At 38.1% G+C, this 18060-nt stretch overlaps 1 protein-coding gene across 8 annotated transcripts in view; it reads left to right on the top strand.

Moving 5' to 3' along the window:
- The window catches only part of nbea (neurobeachin), a 355187-nt gene that overhangs the window by 193375 nt on the left and 143752 nt on the right, over positions 1-18060 (top strand). For all 8 annotated transcript variants that reach the window (XM_012957925.3, XM_002934020.5, XM_012957924.3 and 5 more), the window contains 2 exons: positions 1637-1745; positions 4542-4708. In XM_012957925.3, the coding sequence (XP_012813379.1) occupies positions 1637-1745; positions 4542-4708 (276 nt within the window). The remainder of the gene's footprint in view (positions 1-1636; positions 1746-4541; positions 4709-18060) is intronic.

The raw sequence follows: 18060 nt of genomic DNA, 5'->3' as shown, positions 1-18060 counted from the left end.
AGGAATAGGGAGCTAGGTCATGTGCTTATATTGCACAGTAACAGCCAACCCTTTTGCAGCATATCAGCAGTCTAACAAAGTTCTGGATTTGTAATATTTCCCATATGCCATTACAAACTCTTGGCATCCTCAGTTCGCAAAAGTGTCAGCTCAGAATAAAAAGCCAACCTTTTGAATGATTCTTGGACTCTTTGTTTAATTTCTGCTTCCTTTTGCTTTATTGGTTTAAACCATTTAGTTCTCTAATGATGTGTCCCTGGAAGAAGAACCCTATAAAAAAATGGAGTCCCTTGTATTTTCTTATCCCATGATCAGGATTAATTTAACCCTTTGCAGCTTCATATAGTAAATGCAGTGTTATCAAGAAGGTGAAGTTAAAATATACGCTGGTTACAGGTAGTCTTTACCTTCAGCAATGAAACCGTAAAGTATGGGGGCTTTGCTTATGTTGTATTCTAAACATCTTGTTCTCTTCTGTAGATTTCTGTTCAGCTCCTCTAGTTAATGGTCCTAAACATGGTGATAAGAGTTTCTCACTGACTACATTTTAGTGTGAAGACACATGGAACTACTAGTAGCAGCTACTTGTCACAGCTACTAAAACAGACAATGCTGATCATTTACTGATAACTCTTTGTGTTTTAGCAGAGGCAATTCCCAGTATTGTCTATGACAGGTGATTTTCTGGCATTTAGTAGCCGTGGCAAGTAGCTGCTACTAGTACCTCCGTGTGTCCTCACCCGTTATAGCTTTTATATTTGAGATCATATACTAATCAGTAGTTTACTAACAGTATGTAAGGGCGACACACATGGGTTTCCTACTTGGTCAGCTGCCACCATACTTTATAATAATTGCTCACTAGTGATGAGCGAATCTTTCAAAAGATTCACGAAACAGCAAAAATGTTGTGCGGAAAAGAAAATGGTGCCCGCGACTATTCTTTTGACATCCGCAGCTATTCTTGCGCCAATTTTTGGATGCGCAGCAAATTTTTTCATCCGTTTCACAAACCGTTTCACAAACCAATCCACCAACGGCGAAACGCAGAAATTCACCGCGAATCCATGCCTGCCAAAAGATTTCTCCCATTACTATTGGTCACTTTGACCAATGGATCACTCGTGAGATTGCACCAACTTTGATAATCTAAAACCAAAGATTAGGATGCCCAATATCACTCGTCATTGGCCAACCACAATCTACATTGACTTAACAACTTTTGAGTTTTGTGTCAGTCAAACCAGAATGGGCCCAAATGGTACAGGGTCAAATGGTCTGACTGTTGGGATATTATAAAAGTGAGCAAGTGAGGCCAACGGAATCGTCTATTTTAAAACTGATACCTTTTAATCTAATGTTACTGTCTGTGTGTCTATGTGCATCAGTCTGTCTGTGTGTGTGTATAACGGCTACAGGTATTCTGTGCATATTGCCTCAGGCTGGGTAAGCCAGTCTGAATCCCACACCTGCTTTTCTGTCTGACAGGAAGGTTAATTAGTCTCGCATTTTAATTAGCATAGTACCTCATTTATTTCAGTATTTTTATTTTCCCTGTCAGCCATGTTTATTTACCAAGAACCCAGTAACAGGAAATAACTACTTCCTTTCCGTGTCTGCTAACCATATTTTCCAGACTCTTGTGCCACGCCATGAAAGACCACATAGTGCGGGTGGCAAATGAGGCCGAATTTATTTTAAACAGACAGAGAGCGGAAGATGTACACAAACACGCGGAGTTTGAGGTAAGCGACGATGTTGATGAAGGGCCTGCCTTTCTGCTTTGTATCAGTCATCACTTCCCCCATACAGAGGCCTTTCTTACCGGTGTATGAGGAGCAGCCATTCAGTTCAGCTGAAAAGCTTTGGTTAATGTCAGGCACAAGGAACCAATTTATATTTTTGTTCCCTTCTCTTAAAAATACACGGGAATATTTACAGCTTGCAGATTATTTACGGCGTGCTGTTATCATTAGGTGCGCTCCGAGAGGTGAGTGGGACCAATAGTTCCCCATGTTATTTAATGTTTAACTTAAGTAAAGCTGCCTGGGAGATCAGTTACCTTTGTGTTGGCCCCATTTTTAGCCAGATTGCGTCCCCTGTGCTGCAGTTAGCCGTACGACTATTTGTCCATAAAGAAAGAATAATGGATAGTGAAGAGTAAAATGGGCAACACAATCCGTAAAAGTGAGGCTGGCTCACTGCAACTCTGTGCATCCCAAGGCGACCATTATGTTCAAGCAATACCCTATTGTTGTTTTGTTGTGCATTGAACGCTATTACTATTAGCTTGGTCAGCAGAAAATGGCATGGACCGCTCCCCCCTAGCAATTCCATTTGCCTCCCTCTTTTTGGCCTATGTAATAGCTATTTAGTTCATAGCCTTTGCTAATGTGACTCCAAAGGTCTGGCCTTACTCTGACAATATGGTGTTTTATCAAGTAATCATATTCTACTGCTGAAAGGATATTATACTGACAAAATATAAAATGAAAATACATGCTGTGTATACTTCCTTAGCAAAAACAGAAATCCCTATGTCTGAGGCTTCATTCAAGTTATTGCTTGGTAAACCTAAGCGTGCATTTCACTTTTTACCTGATAATGTAGAAGTAAGAGGGGGATTTTCACTGGAGTCTGTGTATGGGTTTGTATAGGCCTCTAATACTGATATGATTAAATACACTTGTGTACAGTATTCCTGTACAAAGTGACCGAGATTTAATGGCAATGTGACAGAAGTCAAATGACTATATGCCTTGCTTATAAGGAGGGAATATTGCCCCTTTGATTAGAAAAGTAGAACCAAGGTCAAGCTCGTATATGTAGTCTGTAAATAAAACCCAAATCATTTGATTTAATTTTACATGAATAAAGAACAGATGTCCTATAATTCCATTGTTTAAGAAAACCATTTAAGGTCTGTAGCGTTTATTTATTGGTAAAAGGAAATGTGAAAGGAAATGCACTCTCTGCAGCTGCTATAGAGGGTTATAGAAACACATGAAATATAGGGTGGTGCCAGCATACCGAATAGGTGCCAGGCAGCTTCTGGAAAGATTTCATTAGAGTTTATGTAAGAAGCACAGCTCTCCTAAGCCTACTGCCTTCTTATGAGTCCTAGGCTGCCTATTAGAAAAGCATAAAGAAAAGAGCATGGATGCCCAGCTTGCTGCCCTCTCACACTCCTTAAACCACATGTAGTTATACAGGATCAGAGAACTGCAAGCTGGGAAAACCCTTGGTTTATGTCCCTTACACAATCTAAAATATATTATCATACATCATTATCAAAAACAGCACACTGCACCCTTCAGTTACATCTCCCAGCATCCTCCTCTGAGAATGCTGGGGTTGTAGTGAACATCACCTGTGGGGTCTTGAGTTTGGTATTTGTCATCTATGGTTTGTCAGGCTCTACTAAACATGTTAGGGTTCCCAAACCTTGTAATTGTTTATCAATGCACTGGACCTTCATGGAGGTGCTGGGTCTGGTGTCTCTATTCGTATGCCCTTGGATGATAATGCTCTTTATCTACCCGTTTCCCTCTGTAGAACCACAATTCTCAGCATATCTGAGTCCCAGGTGTGTTTTTGTGGAGAGGTGATTTAATTTTCCAATTTGGGCCACCATCTTTTTTTTTTTTTTATTTCCGGATTGGCTAGTGTCCCTTGCCTCAGTGGAGCTGCTTGTCATATTTGAGAACAGAATTATGAGCAAATACACAAATACACTGGTTTATTATTTTTCTAAATTATATATATATATATAAAAGTAATGTGTACGTGTATAATAACATAAAACGTAACATTATGTAAATATTTACTCCTGTAGACTGTCAGCTTATATATTGTTCTCTACTCTGCTCTGCTCTGCGAATAAAGGGATCATTTTTATTCCATTATTAGTCAAATTGATTTATGATAACTAAATCCTACAGTCCAATTAACGGATGAAATATTAACCTCATTACCAAGGGAAACCATTGTACTAATTGCCAATTTGCTTTAGCTAGATGATATATTTAATAAATGAATTCATTTTCCTTTGTGTTTTTTTTACCCTACTGCTCACTGTGGTTAATGCGGAAATATCCTTCATAAATAACCTTTAGGGTGGTTATTTTATTTCTTGAATTGTAAATGCAATATTAGGATATGACTTTCCTGCTGGAGCTGTGCTGGGGTCTAGCCCCCTGTTTGGTTCTCTGTTTAATACTTCTGTTTAAGTGCTTCTCAAAGATAAATTAGGAATATAAGTAAATCATAGTTAACTTGGTGTTAGCCTGTAATTCTGGCTACTTCCCAATTTTCTTTCTAAGGCCTTAGCAATAGAATTCTATCCTAACCTGTAAATAATGTAGTATTTCTGCACAAATCCAACCTTATAATACTTCCTCTTCTTCAGTTTCTTCTCTTACACCTTATTGTTTGATTTTTTCTTTTACACCTTTCTATAAGGACATCTCAGTAGAAATGCCAAAACACCATAATAAATTGAGTCAATGAGTCCCTGACTGTAATTGTGTGTACATTTTAAGTCCCAGTGTGCTCAGTATGCTGCCGACCGAAGGGAAGAAGAGAAGATGTGTGACCATCTAATCAGCGCTGCCAAACACAGAGATCATGTCACAGCCAATCAGCTAAAGCAGAAGATCGTTAATATTCTCACCAACAAACATGGAGCATGGGGTGCCATATCTCAAAGGTAAGAATATTTCCCATCGAATCAGTGCACAAGCACAAGGTCTTTTATTCCAGGACTTTATTGAAAGCCATACTTTAATAATGGAGTGTTGGGAATAGACCATACAAAATAGCATACAAAATAGTGGACTTATACTATATAAAAGTGGGAGTGCAACAGTGGAGGTCAGGAGTTCCTGTCTGGGGGCAATGGGATTACATAAATTAACTAACAGCCCTCCAGCTTTTACCCCTAACATTCCATTGACAGTCAAAGCTGGATATGGATAACTCTAAAGGACATACTAAAAATACTTAATACACTCTACATTGTATATGTGCAGTGATATTTAGGAAGTGTTGAATGGAAACGGGGACAGGCAATATATGATTTACAGCTTGGATTTTTAAATCCAAGCCTTTATAATTTGTATGGATGTGTAAATAAAAAAAGGAATTTGGGTTTCATGTTTAATTTGAAAAGGACTTTTATTATGCATCTTTTTATGCTTAGGTGACAGGTCCTCATGGTAGAGATAAGGACAAAAGCTAAAACTGATAATGTGGAAATGCCACTGTCATACACTGAATTTCAAATAAATAGTAGGAATATGGTTTGATTGTGCTTCCTCAGCCTAACTTATTCCTGCTAAAAAGCACGCTGTTTGGCAGCAGTGCACTACAGATTGCTGGGATCAGCCAGTCAGAGCGGGAGAAATCTGCCAGCGACTCACAGCATGTGTGTGTTTGCAGCTGGAAAAAAAATGTTAGGTTGAGAAATTCTTGGTATTTCAAACAGTATTATTTATTTCTGTAGCTTAGTGCAAGATGTATCTATCCAGGGTTGGAACTAGGGGTAAGCAGAAGAGGCCTAGGGCACAATACTGGGGGGGGGGGGGGGGCACTAGGCACGTACTTACACCTACTCCGCGCCCTTGTCCCCCACAGCCGGCTTACTGGTGCTTCTTCCCTAGTTTGAAGTAATTGTATGTGCGTTTCCTTCCCACCGCACCTTCACTGCACATTTGCACGCTTGTTCCCCTGTGCGGGGGCAAATATGTAATGGGCGAGGGAAGCGGCTGGGCAGGCCAGGCGCTTTATATTTTTATATTCCACCGCCTAGTAACACAAGTGTTAACTGATTTAAGTCTACCCTGAGGCTCGGTACCCATGGGAGTTAATGTTAATGCTGAACAGCTCTGTTTCCTTATCTGTGTTGTTTTTGAAGCCGTATAAGGGGGTTTACAATATTACTTGGTAGGAGCAGAGGGCTGGTCCCCTATAATGAGCTAATAATGCTGTAGGATTACTATGCAAGCTGCGCATGTGCACATTTAAATAGTGGTATAAATTTGGCAGGTGGTGTAACTGCAGTGTAGTATGTAGCCTCATCCTGTAGGAAGCGCTGTCCTTTGCTATGTGCCCTGTACCACCTGGGTTGCTTGGGTGCCCCTATCTATAGGAGGAGTATAAATGCACACACAAGCATTTCTTTGCAGAGTTGTAACGAGCATCTGTTTTGAAACTACTAAACAGCAAGAAACATTCTTCTTAAGGTTTGTGGATTCTGTGACGAATTACACTGAAAAAATCAAATTTCACAAAACACACAAGTAATGTAATCCAGATGATCATATCTGAAGAGTAAATTGAAAAGGTTCTAGTCAGTAGTCTATCTGTGTTTGCAACACTAATTTGTCAGTAGTGCTAGAAACCAAACAGCCTCGGGTATGATTTCCCATTAATTAAAATAAAATAAAATAAAAAAAAAACATTATATAGCCAGAGAATAATTTTGCAGGTGATTGGCATTTGTTTGCATCAAATTGATCCGTTACAGATTCCCAATTTCAGTATGGAACAGTACGGAATTCTATAATCCTTCTGTGTCCTTGGTTCTTTATTTGAAGAAGAGAGTTCTGATAAAGAAATAAGATTTTTTTTATACAAGGGTTTGTTTATACACACACATATATATATATATATATATATATATATATATATATACACACGTAATGTACTGGTACCCTTCTCTGCTGCAAATTGTGTGTTTCCTAACGTTTGTGGCCCAGGCATCTCTGCCGCAATAAAGTTTTCTATGTTTCCAGTTCACAGCACTTCATAGTAATAATATAGCTTTAATGAGCAACTGGAAATAGATTGTATAATGCTGATTTTATAGGTGGAAAATTTCAGTTTGTGTGATATTGCATTAATAGCTTATAAATCTAAGTATTTATCAGAGATCATGAAATTGTGCTTTTAAAGGAAAACTGAATACCCTGAACCATCTAGATCTCTGTAAAAATATATTGCATAAACAAGCTCATATGTAAAACCCAGCTTCATCTATATAAACCATTTTCATAAAAATAGAAAAATAAAATTTTTTAGTAGTATGTTCTATTGGGCACTCCTTAAAAGAAAATTGCCATTTTAAGAATTAAGGGCCCCCTCTTGGAATCATAGAATTCACAGTGCACACAAACAAGCCAAGGCCCCCATACATGCTAGGCTCCATCAACCAATGAATGGACAGAGTTCTGTTCCAGTTAGAGCTGCATTATTTCCTGTCAGCTGATCTCTGAGGGAGCACACAGCCCATCACTAAATGGCGGCTCAAGGGAAAGGATGTAAAAGGGCAATATTTACTGATATATATATTCCAGTTTGGTAAAATTCTTTAATAGGCCACTTAATATGATATAAACTAATCTGCTGGGGAAGTATTCATTCTGTCAATTGCCATTTATAGGTCTCTGCGGAACGGTAGAATGAAAACCTTTCTCATATAAAGTGCAATGTTTGTTGCAAGAAATAGGTTGTTGGTGCTGGTTGGACAGATAAAAACTTTAAAAAACATTTTTTTACCACATCATGTTATTGTTTTTTTAATTTACCCCCTCAGGTTACTCCAATGAAACAACTTTGTATTTCAGATGCTGCAGCACAAATAGGTTTTCTTCTTCATAAATTCTAAAAGAGTTTCTGGTTTGTGTCCTCAGACAGCCTGGCGTTATATAACCCTGGTCCTGCCAAGGAGATATTTGCAGTGCTTCTGGCACAGACAGGCCGTTACCTTTGGAAGGAATATAGAGACGTGAGTGCAGAGCAGAGTTCATGTGTGTGTGCCAGTTAGTGACAGTGCCGTATGACTGGATCCTCTATGATGGAGATGGCTCAGTTTCTCTTGCTGTTGTGCACCTGTAGCAAATGCACCAGAAGGAAACAATGGGCTGCGCACATGAGTAATGGCTGCCCTGGTGCTGCTAATTTATGGTCCGTTATTTTAAGCTTGTTCAGGGTAGTATTTTAGCTACTGCTATAGGGAGCAAATGAAATATTAGACTAAAGGCAGTTTTACGTGGCTGCTGGAATACCTTATGGGAAAAAAAGCTGAAAAAACAGAATGAGATGTTTTTGTTTGTGGCAAAGAGCCTGACTCCCAGCCATTTATCATAGTGAGGACTGAGAGGAACCCTGACCTCTATTTAATGTTACCGGCAGCTTTAAGATGTCTTTGTCTTTATTGGTTTGCGGTAAATATAATGTTTGTTGGTTGGTTATTAGTCCTGCCGCAGTTTTACTGGTTTGCACACTGTATTTTCATCGGGGCACTTGGGGCTGTCACAAGTGTGCTGGGAAAGGATAATTGTCCCAGGTGGCTCAGTATGATTGGTTGATTAGAAAAGTAATAGTAGCAACTTATCACTGACAGAGTTTGAGTGGCGGGATCTTGTGGCAGCGCCTCCAGTTGCCCTCGTGTAGCAGTGAGTATATCATTCATCTTCCCAGAAAAACAGCCATTGGAAAAAGAGTGCATCAGGGTGACGAATTAGGTTAAATAGCATGTGTAATATTTGTATTAAATTGTATGTGCTACATGGAATAATGTAGTCCCTTGTAGAACAGCTTCCTCTAGTCTGTAGTACTGTGTAAATTCCATACCAGGCTTCCCTACACTTCAGTATTATATTCATTTCATGCTAGGATACCATACAGTACTATGTAAACTGCAGGCTTTATTATACAGGTATAGGATCCTTTCTCCGGAACCCTATTATCTAGACAGCTCCAAATTTCTGGAAGGCCATCCACCATAGACTTCATTATAATGAAATAATTCACATTTTTCAAAAATTATTAAATTCTCGCAGTGAAATTAGTGTCCAGAATATCTGATCAGCTAGTCTCGCTGTGATGCATGTATAGAATCCATTATCTGGAAACCTTTTATCCAGAAAGCTCCACATTACATTGTGACCGGCTCCCATATGTCCCCATTCCATTTCAATTGTTTAAAATTGATTTCCCTTTTCTCTGTAATAATAAAACAGTACCTGTACTTGATCCCAACTAAGATATAATTACCCCTTATTGGGGGCAGAACAGCCCTATTGGGTATATTTAATGGTTAAATGATTCCCTTTTCTCTGTAATAATAAAACAGTACCTTGTACTTGATGGTAAGTAACTATGCTGCATGAATCCATATTGGTGCCAAAATAGTCCTACTGGGTTTATTTCATGTTTAAATGATTTAGTAGAGTTAAAGTATGGAGATCCAAATTACAAAAAGACCCTTTACCTGGAAAACCCCAGGTCTCAAGCATTCTTGATAAAGGAATCCTATACATGTGCTGTGTAAATTCTATGCCAGGATAGCCTACTCTGGAGCAATACACTAGTAACAGTGGCCTCAGGTGAGTTGGAGGAGGAGGAAAGCTTGGCCCAAAGAAGCAGCCTCTTAGTGTGGGCAGGTAAGCCTTAATGCAACCGGCTCCCTTGGCCAACAAACCAGAATTAATGAAAAAATATGCATTTTTAATTCAAATAGTTTCAGGGATTTTGGTAGTTAATTATGTTTCGCTGGTATAAAACAAAATCAGTAAATGTAGGCTACACTCGGACTGGGCAGTTTCTCCACACCAGGGCAGGCGAGACTCTCATCTCTTTAAATCCAGGGAAGGTTTCCAATTCTGTATAATATACATTAATACAAATGATATTACTTATAAGATATATAATAAATAGTGTCCACTGCATGTTACCTGCGATTCCAAATGTAGAAGCTGGGAATTGGCGCTTTCCAAGACTAATCCAGAGCACGTGGGAGAGGTTTTTCTTGTAATTTGCAGAGGTTTGGGTGGGCTTTACTCATCTGCTTTTCTCTTTGAGTTTAACAGGGATTCATGTCTTTTAAATCTAATTCAGCTCTCTGTTTCATATTGATCCCCTAAACTGCAGAAATTAGATTAACCTTTATAAATGCCATAGAAATGCTTTCAGTGATGCATGGCAGCAAAGGTTAATGTTCATTTTAACTTCTTCACTGCTTGCAGCTCACACAGGCGACCTACCATGTTTGTAACACACGCGTCTCTTACTCGCAAAACTAATAAAAAATAAGAAGTAACCTTCCATATCTATCTGCATTATGTCCATGAGGCCTGTGATAGAACGGATATCCTTAAATTTGAATTTGGTGAATGTGATACATAATTTTGCACGTAATAAATCCACCACAGCTCTACTTTAGTTTGCTGCTCCATTAACTGCCTATCAACTCTGTTCTCAGGTATCAGGACAATTCCTAGAGCAGAATACTGCCCACAGGCAATGAACAAGAATAATCCACTCTCCCACTCTACTTGTAACACTGAATAAGAGAGAAAAGAGCCTCAGAGTGGGAGTTACTCTTGTTCATTGCCCGTGGGCAGTATCTGCTCTAGGTATTGTACTGATATCTGACACTACTGATTGGTAGTGAAAGGAGAACTGAAGCCTACAAAGTATACAGCTAGAAATACTGTAAATACTGTACCAGAAAGCGGTTCAGCAGCCCTATAACAGGAATAATCAAGGCCACTGTGGATCCTGTTTAGCCATTTTTTCTGTGACAGTGGCACTGCACATGTTCAGCGTGCCCTGAGTGGTAGTGATGTGCCAGTTGACCCGTAACCCCTGGGACCTGCAAGTTTACCTTTATGGCAGGAGGGTTTGGGTTGACATTTGGGCAACCATTGCAGTTATGGGTTGCGGGTCAGACTGGGGAGATACACTCTACCTCTGCTCCTGACTGAATATTCTCTGTCTTGGAACCTAAGACCTGTGCAGAAGTAGAGTAAAGGAGTACAGAGCAGAAAGACATGGGTACGGGTTAGCAGCAGGTCCTACAAAGGCAACATTTTGCGGGTTAGAGTCAGGTGTGTGTTAACATTTTGTGGGCAGATTTATATTCTGATGCATAAAGAACAGGTTCCTGAGCTGCCATATCATTTTAATTCACTGATATTCTGGATAAGGGAACTTTCTGTAATTTGGATCTCCTAACATTAAGTCTATGAAAAAAAAACATTAGGATTGTTTTGCCACCAATATGGATCCATGCAGCTTAGTTACCATCAAGTACAGGGTACTGTTTTATTATTACAGAGAAAATGGGAATCATAAAAAAATGATTGTATTATATCAATAGAGTCTATGGGAGATGGCCTACCCATATTTCTGATCTTTCTGGATAATGGGTTTCTTTTAATAGCCCCATACCTGTAGTTCATTGCTTTACTTTTTAGCAAAGTAAAAAAAAAAAAAAAAAAGCTTGTTAAAGGAGGTGCTTAATTTCCTTTCTATAATTATTCTAAATTATTGTCATTGATTAAAAACATTTTTTTCTTCCCAAAAATTGTCTGTAGCCTTCAACCTTCTGCCAGATACTTACTGCAAAATCTGGCATTATAGCTGAGCAGGAGTTTGAGTGAACTCTCCCTTGCATGGCTTATAGCCTATACGCACACACTGATCAGATTGGCAGATGAGTGGAAGTGCATTAGATAAGGTTGATGGGGGGGGGGGTTACTTTTGGTCTTATATAATCAGAACCATTTTTTAATTGTAGAGGGGGAAATTCATTGTCTTTTGTCAAAATTTTTTTTTTACCAAAACCAATTTTAGCCTTTTTTAATGCTACCCTACCCTTACCAAATGGATGAATCTTTATATGTATGCCCAGCTAAATGAACCATATCTTTATCCTACCCATGTGTCATTCCATGATGTTTATTCACCCTGTTCCTAAATAAACTGCACATTCATGGTAAGCGAATATCTTCCCCCCTCATGTATAATTGTGTTTATACCCACAATGCACTTGGTCTGCATAATATGAACCTGAGATCCAAGTGAACAGTGACACACAGACATAATCTGATTTCCTTTCTTCTTCATTTTCCCTCGTGCCCCAAAACACCTGAATGTATTTAGCTTGCTGGGTCTTCAATCCGTTGTTGAAATATTAAATTAAACAAGCGGCAAATAAGTATTTGCTATTATGTCAAAAACACAGTAAATAAAAAATAAAGTGGCTTTTATGAAATATGTGCGTTCCATATCATTATACCTGAAGATAAATGCCCCTGCCCTAGTTATATTGGAAAATCAATATTTCTAAAATTGAAACAGTATAGGTTTGTATTGATCCTGGTGGCTAAATCAACAAAGCAAGGCGGTGTAACAGCTTTCTCATGTTGCATGTAGCCCTATAATGCCTGCCTATCCATTTTACTTTTCCAATGATAAATCACCCTGAAAATTGGATGTCAGTTTTTTGCCACTGATATAGTGATTTTTTTTTTTTTTGCACTTTAACCTTTACTGACCTGCTGAATTGGTTTATAAGAGCTTGGCTTTGCTGTCATTGAGTAACACATACAACCTGTTTTCTCTCTTTTTCTCTCTTGTCTCTTTGGCTCATTTGGACACTTGGGTAGCAGTTTTTACATTACAGAGATCTTGGGAAAATATTTTAGAGATTGACAGGTTGTGCCTCAAGGGAAAATAATTGCTTTATTTGATTTTAGGGGATTTGAAAAATACCTGCTGAAATATATTGTTATAGTGTAGTTAGCATGAAGGTACCGAGACCCAGATGGTGCTCATGGAATCCAGTACTGACAACCATCCTTTATTCTGTTGTTGCAAGGTCTTATAGTGTGGGGTTTCATGGCCATCCACAAAGGCAGAGAGCAGGGAGTCCAAGTTAAGCATAAGGCTGGCAATTAGTAAAGGGCAAGTACAAGCAGGGCTTACAGAAGTGCTCTCATTACAGTCAGAACACTGTACCGTTAATAGCCCAGCAGGTAAGACCACCCTGAGACAAAGTGGGTAGTGGAGAGAAAAACACCCAGTAGTACTGCCTACTGAACCGTATTAGCACTGCCCTATCCAACACTAGCAACCTGTTGGACTAACAATTTGATCATCACAGTTGGTCCCCATCAGTCTGTTGGCCAGGTGTGGTCAACAAAGGTCAACAAAGTCAGCCTTTCCAGGCATCAGGAACCAGAACCCAGAACCACAACAGAGACCAAAACAGATACAAATGAATAGGATTTGGAACAGAAGAACAATAACACAAGGACATTCGCGTGCAATAGGACCAGAACACAGAATAATGAAAAGGTGTAGCCTGGAATCAAATTAAGGGCTGCAGTGTGCCATCAAGAATTGTCACTGGTTTGTAATGCAAAGCAACCTCGAATTAAAATTAGAGAGATCTGGAAAACAAAACAATTTTAAAATAAAGTCCAGAATCTTCAGGATACCTCCCTGGCCGTGTATCAGGCAAGCCACAAAGCAAAAGGTCCAATATATGAAGCACAGGTGCCAACAATCAACAGTGGCCCCATCTCATAGCCATTTTTTGGAATTAATTAATCTTCCAGGTGGAAAGTTTAAAGCTTAATTTGTAGCTGCGTTACCTGAATTATCAGTAATTTAGGGGCAATTTCTCTGTTGCTATGGTGATTTTGAATGGACACAAAGCAAAGTAAATACAAGACCTATACAGTGCAACTGCGGGTCAGTCATTATCAATACTGATGCCTGGGTCTGATCCACAAGCAGGCTTTCTATATTAAGCAATGCTACCTGCGCTTTATAAGCCAACTGTCAATAATCTTACTGAAAAGTATAACTCTTTTTTTTTTTTTTTTAGAACTATATTTTTATTTTCAAAATAAACAAGTTAAGACATTGCACAATCATTGTAGTGGTACATTATCGGTTCTTAGGTTTAAGTAAGTACAATTGTTCACGGAAATTATATTAGCTATGTGTATCAGGTAGTGAAAAGAAGCAAAATATGTACACATTTGAAAAGTATAACTCTTATATCTGTCTATTAAAACTGTCCTAATTCCTAGTAATACAGACAAACTCCACATTTATATATGGGAAATGCAGTGAGTCAGTCATTGCACTCAAGATCAGCTTGGTTTATTAGCGCATTTAAAGGGTAAATTTAGTGCATACCACTTAAAAAAAAAAAAAAAAAAAAAAATATATATATATATATATAGGCAGATCGTTTTCCATTCTTTTGAATATGAAGAGGCAGCAATGTGGGGCATTTCTGACAGCTGCCATAACCCTTACCTAGCAGACCAGTTGTTGTTAGGAGTATTTATTAAATTTGTCCTTTCTTTATGTATCTAGTCTAGCATGTTTTGTTTCTTTTTAATATTTGAATTTATCACGTAATCTCATCAGATATGATTCAGTATGAATTAACACACTCTTATTCATGTCCAGTCATATTCGATGAGATTGCATGATAAATCCTATGTGGCAATATAAATGAGTGTGTTTACAAAGAGCTGGGTGCTCTGACTATTGTGTGCATCTTACTGTTTGTGTCTGTATATTAACATTACAATGAATGCAGCCCAAGCGGAGTGTGCCCTGCCTCTAGCACCGAGCCAGTTAGCTTGAGTCACTGACAGCTGACAAAGTGCCTTCCCCTCATGCCTGCACCACAGAACCAGAGTTGGTTTGACTGGTTATTGATTGTCAAGTTTGTTGCTTTATAATTACTTCTTGCTTGAGGAAATGTGCTACGTATTGATCTGCAAGGAGGCATGTGAAGAGCGGTCTCCCTTGGCTAGCCGTGAGTGTCATCTTTCAGCCATGATGAATGGCAACGCTGGGCCTTGGCATAATTGCTTTCTGGTGGAAATAATCTCAATGCTCCTTTCCCATTTAGTGTAAGGGTGATACCATAATCATCTCTGTGTGAAGGCCATGATTTACAGGCCTAATCAGTTCATGGAATAAGGCACGTCTCATTGTCTTTAGGAGCGCTGTGTGCCTGAACGTCCAAACTGGAGAGCTGCTGAACAAAAAACGAAATAATGAAAACAAACAAAAATGATTCCCAATTGTAAATTGCCTCAGAATATCACTGTCTCCATAATACAGGTATCAGACCCGTTATCCGGAAAGCTCAGAATTACATCTCCCATAGACTCCATTTTAATCAAATAATTCAGAATTTTATTTATTTCTATGTAGAAATAAAACAGTACCTTGTAATTGATCCCAACTAGATATAATTACCCCTTATTGGAGGCAAAACAATCCTATTGGGTTTAATTAATGTTTTATTGATTTTTTTAGTAGACTTAAGGTATGGAGATCCAAATTACGGAAAGATCCCTTATCCGTAATACCCTTGGTCCCTAGCATTCTGGATAATGGGTCCTATACCTGTACTTATAGTTTAAAGATGAACTGCTCCTTTAACTTATGATAAGGCAGGTTTACAGACTTGTAGCCTCTCCAGTTATATTTAGACTATATTGCCAGTCTCATCCTCGTTTTGTTACTGTTTATGACATTGTTGGTCTGTATAAATATATTCACTATTGGCCAGATGGTTTCCAAAAATATTAACCCAAGGCCTATATATTAAAACTTGAATTTCAAGATTATTCAATCAAAAAAGGTCTTGAGAAAGAATTTACCAGGTAAAACCCAGTGAGTCAATGGTTGGTGTATCTACAGCATTTAAGTTGTTTTATTTTTTGCAATTGAATTGTGAGAAGACAAATAAATCTCCCACCCCTTGTACTAAATTGTGAATGGGATAAAATACTGCATTAGAGGTTTAATATTTAGATTTCTGTTTCTGTGATCAGCACCTCGGGGACTTAATCAGCATTTTTTCAACTGCCATTCATTGCATGTAGTTTGTGACGTCCTGTCAACAGGGCCCTTTGTCCTTCTCTTTCGTCACCAGTATTTTTATTTATTGTTTTGCTCACTTTGATTTCATTCGCACAGCGCTAAAGGAAACATTGGTGTTTTATAAATGTGCGACTTTGGCTGCAATTTTAACCATATTTAGAAAAAGGTTAAACTGGGCATTTTACAGCTATACAAACTCAGTGTAAGTCTGCTTGATGTGACATTGGTAGGGGCATGGTTTTAAAATAAACGTTACTTTGGACCACTGAGTTGATCCCCCTCCAACATAAATGTTGAGCCACAAAGTGGTATTACCTATTGATTTTTAGAAAAAGCACTTTTTTGTATGTGTGTTTATTTAATTCTATATTTATCCACCACAAATGTTTTGCCTAGATTCCCTTTTTAAACAAATTAATACAAATTGGTGTTACTTGATGTATTTTTCCACTTCTCTGTCTGTTTACCAAGCTAAATCAAACAGAATATTGCTGTTTTAAAGATGTCAGTAATTCATGTGTTTTCAACTGTTTGAACTGCATTTTCCTGCATTTTATGGATATACCGTCATCAGTAGTGATGAGCAAAACTGCATTAGTAAAAAAGAATTAGCAAAGTCACAGTAAATTCAACAAAAACAGCTGCATTTTTCCAAATAAATTATGGTGTAGTCAAAGATCTGATCACTAATTTGATATTTACTAAAAACTATATTTTCTTGCCCCAAATGAGCATTAAAGGAGAAGGAAAGGATAAAAACTAAGTAAGCTTTATCAGAAAGGTCTATGTAAATACAGCCATAAGCACTCATAGTCCTCTATCAAAAGAAACACAGGATTTCTTGTCTCCTTTTTTGTAAACATGTTCTTTGGTGTCTGACTTCCTCTCTCAGAAAAATCCTTTATTCCTGGTGCCAGAATATGCACAGCTCTCTCCCCTCTCCTGCTCCCCTTCCTATAAGAATTCATAAAACTCACTCCCCCCTCCCTTAGGAATGTGTAATCTGAGCTACCAATGACTAGAGCTGCAGCAGGAAGCTATGAAGATCAATCTAAAATGGCAGCTGCTATCTTAAACAAACAGAGAAAGATTCTAGGGCTCTTTACTCAGGTATGATAAAGCTTTCTGCAGAATAAATATAGCTTTCTAGGTGGCACTAATGTGGCAAATCTATTGGCAGTAAAATGCCAAAATGACTTTCCTTCTCCTTTAAAAAAACATATTTACACTATAAATAATATAGTATATCACATTAATAAACACACTGCCAGAAAATTCACTAAGATCATAAATCAATCACGGGACATCAGATATCTAAAAATCAATATATTCAATATTAAAACTTGTCCAAATAGTCCTATAGCTGTTATAAGATCTCAGAAGTAAAATACTGGATAAAAAGTCCATGGCTGTATTTCTATATATTCCGAGTTCTCTTATTTCATTATACGAAAGTTCAAACAGCGAGGCCGTTTATCCTACTGAATAAAAAGATATAAAGTGCCAACTGCTTCAGACCAGTGCTATATGGTGTACACTTTTTTCTGTACACTTTAATTGATTGGAATTTCGGGAATTCTAGTGCAGAGAGCGCTATTGCGAATTTTTTCGCTAGGCATGGATTCAAAGTGAAATTTTACACCTCACATCAGCAGATCTTTTTGTGAAACTGCGGCAAAAATTCACCAAAACAAAAAAGTTGGCAAGAAAAATGTGTCCAAGACAAATAAAGTTGTCGCAAAAAAAATGCCCTTGACTTTAATGCATTTGGAGTAAGAAAAAAAATGCCCATTGACAATAAGGTCAGCAAGAAAAATGACACTGAGACAAAAAAGTTGCAACAAAAAAAAAAGCCCAATTACTTAAATGAGTGTGGAGTAAGAAAAAACTCCCATTGACTTTATTGCATTTGGAGTAAGAAAAAAAGTTGCACGTACAAATTTGTTGCGCCTTTTGACTATATTGCATTTTGCGAATGTTTCACCATTTTGCAAATTTTTTGGCGAAGCAAAATGGGACAGATTCACTCATCACTGGTCCAGAAGCTTTCTATGAGTAGCGATCGCCCTGTGGGAGTCTTGATCCTGTAGAACTGAGGAACCAAACCAAATAACTTGATTGAATTAGAAAAAAATATGAACACTGATAAAAATAAATCGCTTAGTATTTAAAGAGCGGTGGCATGTCAGTCTAGAGACATTCTAGCACATAGAGTTCTAGCCATTCCAGAGGTTCTAGCACATAGGGATGTTAGCGTCCAGTGATATATTGATACACATAGTAGGTGCCTTACATTTTTTTGAAGAAGGGGTTGTGTTATTTAAAGAAAATCTGGCAGTAGTTTCAGAT

Source organism: Xenopus tropicalis, chromosome 2, assembly GCF_000004195.4.
Source record: "Xenopus tropicalis strain Nigerian chromosome 2, UCB_Xtro_10.0, whole genome shotgun sequence".
NCBI lineage: Eukaryota > Metazoa > Chordata > Amphibia > Anura > Pipidae > Xenopus > Xenopus tropicalis.
This window is presented reverse-complemented; position numbering and strand designations above follow the sequence as displayed.